The sequence below is a fragment of the Sminthopsis crassicaudata genome, chromosome 4 (assembly GCF_048593235.1).
Source record: "Sminthopsis crassicaudata isolate SCR6 chromosome 4, ASM4859323v1, whole genome shotgun sequence".
NCBI lineage: Eukaryota > Metazoa > Chordata > Mammalia > Dasyuromorphia > Dasyuridae > Sminthopsis > Sminthopsis crassicaudata.
In genome coordinates, this window is record NC_133620.1 from 453,023,454 (window position 1) to 453,037,144 (window position 13,691).

The 13,691-nt window shown below is 40.1% G+C and overlaps 1 protein-coding gene across 4 annotated transcripts in view; it reads left to right on the forward strand.

The window, feature by feature from the left end:
- The window catches only part of EFCAB5 (EF-hand calcium binding domain 5), a 132,083-nt gene that overhangs the window by 115,648 nt on the left and 2,744 nt on the right, over positions 1–13,691 (forward strand). For all 4 annotated transcript variants that reach the window (XM_074263775.1, XM_074263774.1, XM_074263776.1 and 1 more), the window contains 4 exons: positions 3,065–3,168; positions 6,090–6,343; positions 6,843–7,345; positions 7,425–7,521. In XM_074263775.1, coding sequence (XP_074119876.1) covers positions 3,065–3,168; positions 6,090–6,343; positions 6,843–7,345; positions 7,425–7,521 — 958 coding nt within the window. The remainder of the gene's footprint in view (positions 1–3,064; positions 3,169–6,089; positions 6,344–6,842; positions 7,346–7,424; positions 7,522–13,691) is intronic.

Below are 13,691 nucleotides of genomic sequence, written 5' to 3' on the forward strand. Positions count from 1 at the left end.
AAGGTATTGTCCAAGATCATACAAGTAGTCTGTGACAGAGCTAAAATTGGAACCTAAGGCCTCTGATACCAGAATTACATTTATAGATCCATGCTCATAGCCATGGGAGTTGGTTGGAATTGTTAGCTCATTCATCCAATCCTTCAGTTCCTGATAAGAATAGCTGTCTATGATAGATACTCTAGAGGATTCTACAAAATTGTATGTGATCATAAGTGGATATAGGAGAAGTACTCAATACAACAATAAATACAAAATAAACTTCAAAATGAGTCCAGAGGAAGAGGGAGATCCAGGAGTGTGCTGGAGTCAACACATGACACTTTTTTTTTTTTTTTTTTAATTTTTGCTGAGGTAATTGGGATTAAGTGACTTGCCCAGAGTCATACAGGAAGGAAGTGTTAAGTGTTAAGATTTGAACTCGGATCCTCCTGACTTCAGGGCTGGTGCTCTATCTACTGGGCCACCTAGCTGCCCACATGACACTTTCTTAAAGCCACCTATTAAATTTTCAGGGTGAGCATCTGTGATTTAGAAATTGGCTTGATTTATTGTTTTGTTCATTATCTAGATTCAAGAAAGTGATGGAGAAATTGCTAATTTTACAGATTAAGAGTCATAAATTTTTAGAGAATCTGCAGTTAAAGATTTACCAACACATCCCTGGAGAGATTACCATGGTTGGCTACATTTAGGGGTGAAAATTGGGGAGGCTAAATATAAAAACACTTAGAAGTTGTGCCTTCACCATAATATGATAGCATCTCACTTATCCATAGTTGCTTGGCAGTGAGTTGTGCCTTCACCATAATATGATAGCATCTCACTTATCCATAGTTGCTTGGCAGTGTGGTAAAATCAAGAGTGCCAATTCTGAAGTCAGGAAACCTGAATTAATTTACTGACTCTGCTACTTAATACTTATGTAGCCTTAGGCAGAATATCTTCCTTCTCTACTCCTCAGTTTTTTCATCTGAAAAATGAGGTTATCCTGGATTTTCTCAAAGGTTCCTGACAATTCTAACTCTGATTGCATTTGGAACATATATATATATAAGTAGTCCCATAAGCCCTTACTATGAAACTATACTTGGGCTAGATATCTCTCTAACAAACATGGCTGCTTAGTTTTTCGATCCACAGTAGTTCAAAAGCATTAAATTCGAGATCTGAGGAACTTATAGAAATGGTAACTGCACTTAAGTGCTGTCCATGGTCTAGGTTAGTCAAGGGCTCAGAAGCAGCTGTCCAGTGCTGGAATCTCCAATGGCTTTGAATAGAGGTCCCACTTTTTTTTTTTTTTTTTTTTTTATGACTTCAGACTATTAGCCTTGTCTTTCTAATAAGCTCATAGAGTTCCTTCTAGTGAACAGTGAGGAATTAAGGCTTTAAATTTTTCAGGAAGGCTCCTTTCTTTTGAAAATTCTCATTTTTTGGGGGCTGATTTGTTGTTTTTCCCCTGTAGAATATAATAAGCTTTTTGAGGGCAGGGACTAGATGTTTTACTTCTGTTTGTGCATCATCAGCACTAAGTTTATATTCTACAAGGAAGAAACAACATAATAAAAAACAAATGATACAATATATAATGTAAGCTGTTTGAGGGCAGGGACTAGATGTTTTACTTCTGTGTCTGTATCATCAGTACTGAGTTTATATTCTACAAGGAAGAAGCAACATATTGAAAAATAAATGATACAATATATGTGCAAAACGCATAGTAATTTGGAGGAGAGCACTAACAAATAGGAAAATCAAGAAAGGCTTCTTGGCTTCACTTCTTGAGTTATGTTTGTATATGAAATATCTGTTATTTCTAGTTTTGTTCCATTCTCTCTGGTCAAAAGTGTTTTAGGGTCAATTATTAATCCTTCCCGCCTCCCCCCACCTCTTCTCTTTTTCTTTTGAACCAAATCTGTGATCTCAATAGTACAGGGAACTCCCAATGTGAAAATTACAAATACAAATGAAACAATGTGGCATAATAGAAAGAAGATCAGCTTTGCAGTCAAAGGACTTTTAGGCTTAAATTTTGGCTCTGCCTCTTTCAAACTGTGGGATCTTTGGCAAGGCAAATAATCTTTCTGGTTCTCAGTTTCCTCATATGCAAAATGAGGGAGCTAGATTAGATAGGGAACTAGATTAGAGAAGAGAAGAGAGCAGAAGGAGAGAAGAGGAGAGGACAGGAAAAACAAGAGAGGGGAGGAGAGAAGAAGGGAAAGGAGAGGAGAAAAGAGTAGAAGACAAGAGAGGAGAGAAGAGGAAAGGAAGGGAGGGAAGGGGAGGATCATCAGGATACCTACAGGTGCATGTGGATTTAGAAAACCACATAAAAACAATCTCTATGTTTTATTGTATTTTTATTAATTTTGTTAAATATTTCCCAAGAACATTTTAATCTGATCCAGGATATACCAGCTAGTGTGGGGAGCTGCATGGGTGAGTGTTAGACATCTCAGATCCAATTGGTTTCTAAGTTCTCTACCAGCTTTAAGTCTATGATTCTAAGAATTCATGGTTTTTGAGGCTTGCCTGGGATACTTAAGAGGGTTAAGTGACTTTGCCATTGTCACATGCCCAGCCAATATGTGTTGAACCCAAGTCATCCTAACTCCTAGACAGGCTCTCATTATGTCACAGAGCAATAGAAAAATGGATCCAAACACAAATGACATTTCAGGGACATAAATCCTTATCTTTCCAATGGTAATAGAGAAAGAAGACTAGATATCTGATTTTCTTGGTATAAGGAACTCCAAAGTGATGAAAATTCCTCCACTGATGCTGGCAGCACCTCGACAGCTTCTTAGAAAGTTGCCTGAAGCCTTGAGAGATTACTTAGCTCAGTCACAGAGCCAGCATGTATTAGAGATGGGGCCTGAATCCAGGTCTTCCTGGCTCCAGAGCAAGCCTCTAACCCTTGAGCAATACTGCCTCTCTTTAATCTTTCTCCTTACCCCTTCCATGCCTTTCCTAGATGGAAGGTAATCAGAAGAGTACATGAACACACATAAGGAACTAATTCTAATTTTATTGAAATCTCTTTTCCCTGTCTCCTCGCAAGGATTCAGATTACATTCTACGAAAAGTTATGTTCTTGGACAATAAAAGACAGATGGAAATCTTCTCCTTTCCCGCCGTCCTCCACAGAAAGGAGAATCTGTTCAGGTATGTAGATGAGCCCTCCATGGCTCCAGAGGGGTATTATAATACCGAGAACAGCTCTTGATAGAGAAAAGCTCCCAAGGACTAACTCTAGATCAAGATGTGAGTAGGTTGACTCTGGTACCTCATGCCTCCGCATGCAGCCAGAAGGGGGCCCCTGCCACCCATGAAAAGAGCAACTGGGGAAACCTTCCTGAGTCTTTTCCTGAGGCTTTCTTGACAGAGTAGAAATAAAATTAAAAGCTAGTCTGACTACAGTAGCCATTAATTTGATTCACAGCAGAATGGATCTGCTAATTAACGTAATTGCCCTCTAAACACATATTCCCATATTGAACGTTTTGTTTGAAAAAAGAGGAGGTTGTTTTATTGACTCCAACACATCTTGAGATTGCTTTGAAATAGTGTTACCTGTGGGCCGTGGAGAAGCATCAATTATTTAGAGAGCCTTGCAAAACATTGCTATAGAGAGCCAGCCACCCTAGAAATAGAATAGGTATAGATTAGGCATTTCATTGGGATCAAGAATTCCAAAGAAAGTGGGCTTCCTGTATCCACACAAGGTGGAGACTTCTCTGCAACTTAAGGGAAAAGCTGCCTGAAGCACCAAAGGTTTACACAGCCAGGGAGCTTCAGAACAGCAGCTAAAACTCAGGTCTTCTGGACCTCAAGGTCAAATCTGCATCCCTTATATCATATTGCCACTCCTCAAGTCAAGATTGTCTTCATCCATATCACCAAATGTTTATTAAGTGTCTACTGAATGCACTAGAATAATGGATAGAGAACTTGCCTTGGGATCAGGAAGATGAGGTCAGGTCCTGTCTTTGTCATATTTTGACTGTGCTGCAGGGAAATTTTGATGAAGGGAATTTTCTAACTAGGGGTAAAATCCCAAGTCTGGTGAAAGAATTTGCATTGTCCTAGGATCTGGGAAAGATAAGATTACATAGGACACTAGTCCCTGTCTTCCTTAGAGATCACAGTTTGGTTTGGGAGACTGGCACACACACACACAAATAACTGCTTACAATATAATGCAGGGTAAGTATATAAGATAGGATGTGTCAAGTCCTGAGCCAGGCTCTGAGGATAAGAAGGAAAATATAATATGATGGTCCTTGCCTTCAAATAGGTTATGTCTTATTTCTACTTAATAATAATTTTTTAAAAATCTTTAAATGCAACAAACACCAAATAAAATGAGTATTTCCATATATATTGTAGAAGAGGAGGGACTCATATATGAAAATCTAAGTGTGTCTATGTAGAACTTGTTTTTCTTATTAAGTAGTAATAAATTCCACTTGGGACTTTCAAAGCTGTCTTGTTTTTCTGTGTTCCTTTCTAGCCTCTCTTTTCATTTTTTTCTTCCTTGCTTGGGAATCTAGTTCCTAGTTTCCCTCTTCTTTCCATACCTTTCATGTTCTATTTTCCTGATGAGAAAACTGAAATTCAGAGAGGTCAATCAGCCCAAGGCCACACAGGTTACTGCTTAAACTCTAGAAAAGCCAGGAGAAGGGAGCAGAGAGGACACTTAGAAGAAAGGAAAAGGGCAACATTATTGAAGAGTAATAGTACAAAAGTGGGGGTGTGTGGAAGAATTAGGTTCAGGGAGCCTAATTTAAATGTATGGAGGCAGAAAGCAGATTGCAAGGGTGATGAGGAAATAGAGACATTGGGTATAGACTAAATCTCTTCTGTTTATTTAAGGAGTTGGTGTTTTTAAAGTCATATAATAATAAAAATAATACATTATATACACACACACACACACACACACACACACACACACACATTCACACACAATGAGAATAACCAAATTATTCTTTTTGAAAGTTTGGCAGTGAAAGGGACTATTGCAGAAGGAATAAATTTTCCATTTAGTGTCACTATGGGGTTAGCATTAATATTGCTGTGGACCCATGTGAGTTCCCATTCTAGGCATAGGCAATAGGCAGAGAGTCAGAAGGTATGGGAATGGGAGATGGGAGTGTTGCATATGAGCCGTTAATGAATTTAATTTTTTTTTAAACCAAGCTGTTTATAATAGAGATTCATCATGTCATATACAACTATCTTTAAGGAAAGTTCATATTTGTTGATGTTTTTCAAGTTCATATAATAGCAAAACATACATTTTAAGTAAATAAGGTTGTGTGTGTACATATATATATAATGAGAATTCCCAATTTTTATGTTCTGGTAATACTTTTCTTTTTTTAACAACACAATAATATTTGGCTTTGTAGTAAAGAAAAACAGTGACACAAAGCCAAATAACATAGCAATTGCATCTGACTATATATAGAAGTGAGGACATAAGCATTTATTAAGCACCTATTCTGTGCCAGGCACTTAATAGATAACACGATACACCTGTGGTCCCCCAACTCTTTACCAAAAGGTAAATGAGCTTCCTCATAAGATCTACAAAATTGGTTACACTCTTTGACCCGTTGATCAGACTGCTACATACAGTAAGGATGTTACTGAAAGGATGAAAATCCCCCTTGGTATGAAAATATTCCTGGCATTGATATTCATTGCAATAGAAAAATGGAAGTTGACCATGTTTCCAATCATGGAGGCATAGCTAGATAAACCAAGTCACAAAAATGAGATATTACTATGCCATAAGAGATAATGGGATAGATAGAAATGGCCTTAAAATCATGAATACCTGGGTTCATATCTTACCTTCGGATAGAGAGAATGCGTGTCTGTGCCTATGCTTTTCAATGAAGATGCAAGGAAGCAATGTCTCATGTTATGGATGTACTCAACGTTTTATGACTGTTGGACTGAAGATTCATAAGGGGATTTCTAGTATCTCTGCCATAGTATGTAGAGGATATATGGTAGATGGATGTCATTGGGATGAAGGGATATCATACTCTTCTGTCTACCTGCTTCTGTTTCAGAGACTATATCTTTAGAAGCGTAGATACCTCTCAGGTTGTCTTCACCCATGCCCTTGGGCTGTTTCACATAGTTGTTCCAATCCGAGACAGAAAGGGCCTAGCACTGGGGGTGCTTGACTTCACCATTGCCCCGAAGAAAATGTTGTCGATTCAGGAGTACAAAGATCTCCAGAAAATGCTGAAGATAGTCCAAGAAGCCTGCAATGAAATACTAGGCGAATGCACGGGAGAAATCAAGAAAAAATATTTCCTAGGTATGTATGGCATTGGGAAGAGACATGCTAGGGTTCTAGATCAATGGGTTCTGCAGGAATCAGACAGGGAAGAATCCAAGATCCTAGCTCACCACTTGTTGACTGTGTTACCTTGGGCACATAATTTCCTCATGCAGGGTTTCCACTAGAGGACCTATAAGGTGTCTTCCAGATCTAAATGTATGAATTGGTTTTTTTCCTTGAAAGAGAAAATCCCAAGTGTAATATGCTTAGTGATGTAATATGATTTTGTGGTCCCCTGATGTTAGGGGGAGATTTCAATTCTAACAATAAGATCCTAAATCTTCTGGCTTTGGAGTCTGTCTCAGGGACTTCCCACACTCCCAGTCTAAGAACCACAATCTGATTCTGAATAGACCACTCCTGAATTCATTGCTGATTGATAATCTTGTCAGTGAGAACCAAGAAAAGTGGCTTGTGTCCCTGTGTGGCTGTGTGTCATGGAACACCAATGAGAGATGTCTTCTTATAATTGCAGAGTTGGAACACAAAGGAGAAGTACAAAGGGTAGGAATTCTCTTCTTCCGAATCATGCTGAAAGAGGTCCAAGGGAGGATCCGGGAGCTTGATCCTCAGGCCTTCAAAGACCTGAAGCTTTATAGTGATGAAGCTTTGTCTATGGCATCTGAGTCCCCAAGCACTGAAGAGGGTCATGAGGATCATCAGCAGGCTCCTACCTTGATCCATGAGGAGGATCATCAGCAAACTCCTACCTTGATCCATGAGGAGGATCATCAGCAGGCTCCTATCCATGAGGAGGATCATCAGCAGACTCCTACCTTGATCCATGAGGAGGATCATCAGCAGACTCCTACCTTGATCCATGAGGAGGATCATCAGCAGACTCCTACCTTGATCCATGAGGAGGATCATTACCAGGCTCCTACCTTGATCCGTGACATCATAAAAGCAATAGTGTTGATCATTGATGCGGAATGGGAGGATGAAGAGACCATTGAGGACTGGGATCTGTGTAAAGAGGTGAGCCCTAAAACCATGAACTTTTCTGTAGTGGACTGATAGTATGCCCTTTCCTCATCCTTTTGCTCTCTATTTGCAGCACATTACCAGTGAACTGATTGCAAAGCTTTGCAACTTTGATCCCACTGCCGATGATGTCAATGTTGATACAGAGCTCATTTCTAAATATATCAAAGGTAAAAAAATCTTCATTCTCTTTTTGAATCTTTAGTAGCAATAATACAACCCAATTGGATTGGAATTAGGCAAGAAGAGAAGGGCAGCTAGCTGATTCCCAGTGCATAGAGTGTTGAGTCTGGAGTCAGGAAAATGAGTCTTCCTTAGTTCAAATATGACCTCATGCACTTACTGGCTGAGTGGCCCTGGGCAAGTCACTTCACCCTATTTGCCTCAGTGTTCTCATCTCTAAATGAGTTTGAGAAGGAAATGGCAAACCATTCCTTGCCAAGGAATCTCCAATTAAATTGGTTCACAGTATATCAGACAGATGAGATTGAGAAGGGAAGGGTGGAGAATGATTGTTTCTATCAAATATACTGATAAAAGCTTGAGAGCCAAGCTATATAAGGACATTAACATAAATACATAAGACCAAGAGTCATTTCCTAATGGAAAGTGACCAAAGGAAATGAACAAAATCTCAAACGAAGTACAAACCATAAATAATCATACAAAAGAATGCTCCAGATTAGGAAAAATAGGAGAAATGTAAATTAAAGCACCCCTGGAAAATAGGCATAGTTGAGGAAAGATCAAGATAAGAATACGGCAATAGGGGCAGCTAGATGGCACAGTGGATAGAGCACCAGTCCTGAAGTCAGAAGTTCAAATCTGGTCTCAGACACTTCACACTTCCTAGCTGTGTGACCCAGATTTATACTGAATATTTATTTGCACCTTCAGCCTTTCCTACTTCCCCTTTCACTACTAACAACTTGTCTCTTGAGAATATCACCAATTTCTACATCTATATCTCATAGCTCCATATTTGTTTGCTCAGTGTATCCCCATTAGAATGGAAACTCCTTGAGGACAAAGGCTGTTTTTGCCTTTCTTTGTATCTGGAGCAGGGTACCTTGAATGTACATAGAAAACAATAAACACTTGTTGACTGACTGATTGATTCCCTCTAGTGCAGTGCTAAGTGCTGGATATACCAAAACAAACAAACAAAAAACCCAAAATAAATACATCCTGCTCACTGTGGAGCTTGCATTTTACTTAGGAAAAAGAAGTACACAGATAAGGAAATTCAAGTTATATGCAAAATAAATATTCAATAATTTTAGGTTTGAGGGAGGCTAAGTACCAATGACTCTGGAGATCAGGAAAGGCACTCTGGTAGGAAATGAGACAGTTGAGTTCTGAGGAGAGCTAGGAGTTTGGTGGGGCAGAGGGGAGAAGGAGGGTGACAGAATGTCATATACAGAACCAACCATGTGAAAGATTGCTTCTATCCTTGGTACTGCTTGAGTCTGCAGGAGCAAGTTTGTGTGGCTGGAAGGGAGAGGGGCTGAAGGGAGTCACACGTAATCATCCTAGAAAGAAGTCAAGCCCTATTGTGAAGGTGCTTGTATTCAGTTCTCTAAGAAATGGCAGTATTGGATTTGAAGCCAAAATCTGGTTTGGGTTCAGGGTCCAGGAACTACAGCGGAGAGACCAGTCCTTGGCCAAACCCACAGGTACTTAAGGTGACCCCCACCCCATCTTGCCTCAGTAACTCCTCGAAAATTTCCCAAGAAATTAGTTGGGAACGAAGAACCTGCCATTCTCCATAGTGTCCACTCCTTGAGAAGAGCATCTGCTGGAGGTGATTCAGCGTTAGCTTCATGTGCCCAGGGTGTGGTTGATGCTGCAAAGCCCACCAGGGCTCGAGAGCTGGAAGGACCTTAGACATCCATCTGCCATTCTAGCTTTCCCCTGTGTTCAAGACTAGCTTGTTGTATTACCTAACCTGGCTCTTCCCCTCCTGTTATCTGTTCTTTGAGGTAAGAGGAAATTGGTGAGGAAATTGAAACCTAAGGAACTGAAGGGACACATTCAAGGCCACGTAAGAGTAAAGGCAGAGCTGAGACCCCAGCCCTATTTTTGCTGGATCCTGGTGCTCTGAAAAAGTGTGTTATTGAGGCCATTCACAGAGTGAGCCTGCAAGCTCAGAGAGTCTTTGCGGGGGGGTGGCTGAGAGACCATCCAGTCCCACTTCCTCACTTTACTATTGGGGATACTAAGGCCGGAGGTGGGAAATGGCTCACCAAAGATATAGTATGAACTGAGACTAGAATTAGAGTGAATCCGGATGTCCTGCTTCTTGTTACCGGCCATCTTTTTGCTATTCCATACTTCCTCAAAGATTGCTCAAAAAGCAAGTACAGTCTGGGTTTAGAGGGAATTTTCTGATGGAAATATAACTATTAGCTTGCCCTCTATCTCTCTCTGTCTCTCTGTGTGTGTGTCTGCCTGTCTCTGAGTCTCCCTGTCTCACCTAGTCTGTAAGTATATCAGTCATTCACAGACTGGTCCCACTACTTACTACTTATGGCAGCTTTGACCAGCTCTTTTTCTGGTTTGGGATAGTTTAGCCCTCCTTAAGAAAAATGATAGCATCTTGTTTCTCAGAGCTCACCATCTTGGTGCTGGGATTAGTGTATAAACCTGATTACCTTGGCCCTTCTGCGGGTCAGAATCCCTGACTTCCAGCTACCCACCAGCTTCTCATCCTCTCCAGTAGCTGGAACTATTACCATGTGCTACAACTGGCATTCTTATTGGTGAATCTGGGACATCTACAATTCCAGCAGGAAGTTGAAGATGATTCATTTGTTCTCTGTCCTTCCCAGGGGAACGGGACAAGTCACTTTGTAGTAACTTTCCATTTAGATCCTATTAAAGACTAGAACACCAGGATTAGTTGTTTTACCCAACATCATTTTACCATCGAGGGCCAATCCAGACTTTGTGCCAGAAACTGTTAGGTCCAATGGATACAAAGACAAAAATGAAACTTAATGAGTTTACATTCTAAGTGAATGAAATGAATTGTGAAAGCTGTCTCACAAGATGGAGACAGTGTTGTAAAAATCAAGTGAAGGCCCTATGCCCCAGGGCCAGGTTTCTTTCTCCAGAGAGCCCTTGGTTTATAAGGAGTGGGACCTTTTCTTTGTGAGACTAAGTTGGGGCCACCTTGGCTTGAAACTCCCATATAAATTAATTTAGGAATCAGTTAAAAGTTTTTCCTCATTTAAGACTTAGAATATGAGGTCATTTGTACTGACTAATCAGAGCAAAGATCCAGCCTATAGTGAGTGTTAGCCCAGACACCTATATGATTCTGGTTTGTTAACTGGGCCTCCCCTTTCCTTGTCTGACTGCCTGTTGGGAGGGTGTGATGTTCTGTTTCTCTAAAATGTAATCATTCTCTTGGGGGCAGGTTTCTTGGGGAGCTTCTGGGAGTAGCCTTAGTTTCAGTTCAGTTCAATAATCCCAAAATGCAGCCAGGAGTTAAAGTCCAGATCCTTTATTGTATCCTTCAAAATCCTGAATCTTTTCCGGGATCCGATCAGCTGTCTTAGAGGCCTATCTCTCTCTTTGGTTCCCGAGGGCTCTTGTCCACATGTCTCTAGCCAGCAGAAAGATGGAAATTGGAATGAATCTTCACTCTGAATCTCCCGAGAAGTTTTCCCAAAGTGGTCCCTGGCCCTGAGAGTTTCTTGTTTATATGGTGCACACTGAGTGTACACCAATCATTATATCATGAGGAAACCATTATTTGTTGTAGGATTAAATCAATGCTAAATTATATTTAATCATCATCTCCTCAGTTCCACTCAGAACCTTATTTCAAGTTCAGGCCCATAACATCTCCTTATAGGGTCAGATCAATCATATTGAATTAGATAATTATATCCATTCCAGTGACTTAGCACCTTGTAAGAATCCTAACAGGAGGGAGACTCCCTTTTTCAAGAGATCATACTAAAATTCCTCTCTGCTTTTACCTTGAAAAATCTCCTTAATTTATTTGATTTATTTGAGCCCATGGTCTTTGTCCCACACATAATGGTATTAAAATTGTCTTAAGATTCATTGAGAGGTACTTCTCAAGGCACAGAGACATTTTAATAACTACTTTATCATATGCTTCCAGCATAGACTCTGGGCATAAGGAAACCAGTGGGCCATCAGCAACTGTTTCAGCAAATTTATGTAGGTTATTAGTTACATCAGGTTGTAGTTACATGAAATTTTACAGAAGGTGATGAGGTTTAGGTTTTGGAGTTCCTTTTCATAGGGAACCAATTGATAAGGTCTAGATTTAGGGAACCAAAATGAGATTAGGGTTTCTGGTGGTCAGGGAGTTAAATGATAAGGTCTAGTGGCAAGTTTGGGGTTCAGGGAACCAAATGGAGAGGTTTAGCTCCCCTACACTCCCTTGGGATTTGGTGCAAGGGTAGGGAGTTTTGGGGAACTCCCTTCTGGTGGTGCAGGGGTTCTCTGTAAAGGAATTTACAAACCCAAAAACCTAGATTAATAAAAGAAGTTTATTATAGGGATTGGGATGTAAGGTTAGAAATCCTGACAGAGAGGCAAAAAGTCTCATTAGGGAAATAGCTGAGGATAAAGAAAGGGTAGTACTGGAAGAGAATATTTATTCCATTGGGTGGCACAGAGTCCCCTATAAAGGAATTTACAGACCCAAAAACCTAGATTGATAAAAGAGGTTTATTATGGGATTTGGAAGTAAGGTTAAAGTCTAGTTAGTAAAAGTTGGGAGTAATCACCATCCATTATTGACCTTGAAATTAGTTCCTCAATTCATCGGGAGCTCACTCCCTAGCCCTGGGCCACCGAAAGCTAAATAAAATTGAACCCTGTCTCCCTACTTCAAATACTGTTAGGGTGTATCAGACCTCAACAAATATAGATATCTTTAGTTCAAATTAAGACTGAATTGAAATTCTTATCAAATAAACTACTAATCAAATAATTCCATGCAAAAACAATATTAGTGGTATAATGCTTAATAAAATATTTTCTTATTTTGACTGAACTGGAAAATGTGTGTGTGACCAGGTAGCCTCCTAATAAAGCTTAAAGGAAAGTAGAAAACTCTACCAACTCAATGGACTTTAAAATAGCCCAGACGAAGGTCTAAGAGAAGCAATGTTCTCTACACAAGAGAAACAGTATTTTTTAAAATTTAATAGTTTCCTGTCAATGAACTGCAGAAGTCAAAGTCAACATGAAGGATCCTTGTCTTTGTTGCAGGAAGCTTTCAGGAATACAAACAGTTGGGATTTCTAGTCACTAAAACTCTATCCTCAACAAAAGGGATGGCTGATTTGGATGACTGATTTAACACAACAGCGGCCGGTTATTAATGTATGAGACCAGGAGGCACTTGTATTTGTTTGGTATAAAATTTATGCACCAGGATACAAAAAGAAGAATAGATGACTGACTCTGAAGCCAAGAACATCTGACTCTAAGCCCTACTGATGAGATCTAGATATGGGGTAACTAAATGAAATTAGGGTTAATTGAGGTCTAGTGGCAGGTTCAGGGCACAGGGAGTTAAATGGAGCTCCCCTGCAATCCCTTTGGATTCAGCACAAGGATACGGAGTTAAATGATCCAGGACCATTTTATTTTAGAGGCTGACAAAATAAGTCAAAAGCTTTGGTTAACAGTTTTTCCTCTAAGAATAGTAAGTTCCTGTGGGAATGAATCTGATTCAAAATTTTAATGGAAGTAAAAGTCAGATTGAGCAATATGGTAAGGAAACAAAAACATTTTGTGCATTTAAAAGCGAGATCAGAGCCAACAAGTCACTAGAAGAAGATCCTTTCTTCTGTTCATTTACCCTGAGCCTGAAGCCATGTAGAAAACCGACCAAGCTCTTCTGTCACCTTTGAGGTGCTACTTGTGCCCTAAAGAGCTCTTAGGGGCAGAAAGGAAAGCTGTGGCTGCTTCTCCCCTTGGCCATTAATGGAGCTCATTGCTCACACATCCAGTGGGGCTTGGAAAGAGCCAGAGTATCTGTTCCCACTGACAATAGAACCGAAATAAGACTGGGCACCTTGGTGTGGGGGAGGGGAAACCTTGTTCACATCCTCAAGCTGAACTGCTAGGGAGATGGTCCAGAACCTTAATGAGGAAGGGGATGATCCCTTGGATGATCAGAGGAGGAGCCCTTCACTGTCCCTGCCTCAAAGGTTTCATTGGAGCACGGTGCTAAAAGAACCCAGAAGGAGCAAGGAAAAGGAATGGGCCCTAATGAGAAAGCTGGTACTGTTTTTTTTTGTTGTTGTTTTTTGTTTTTTGTTTGTTTGTTTGTTTTTTTTTTTAA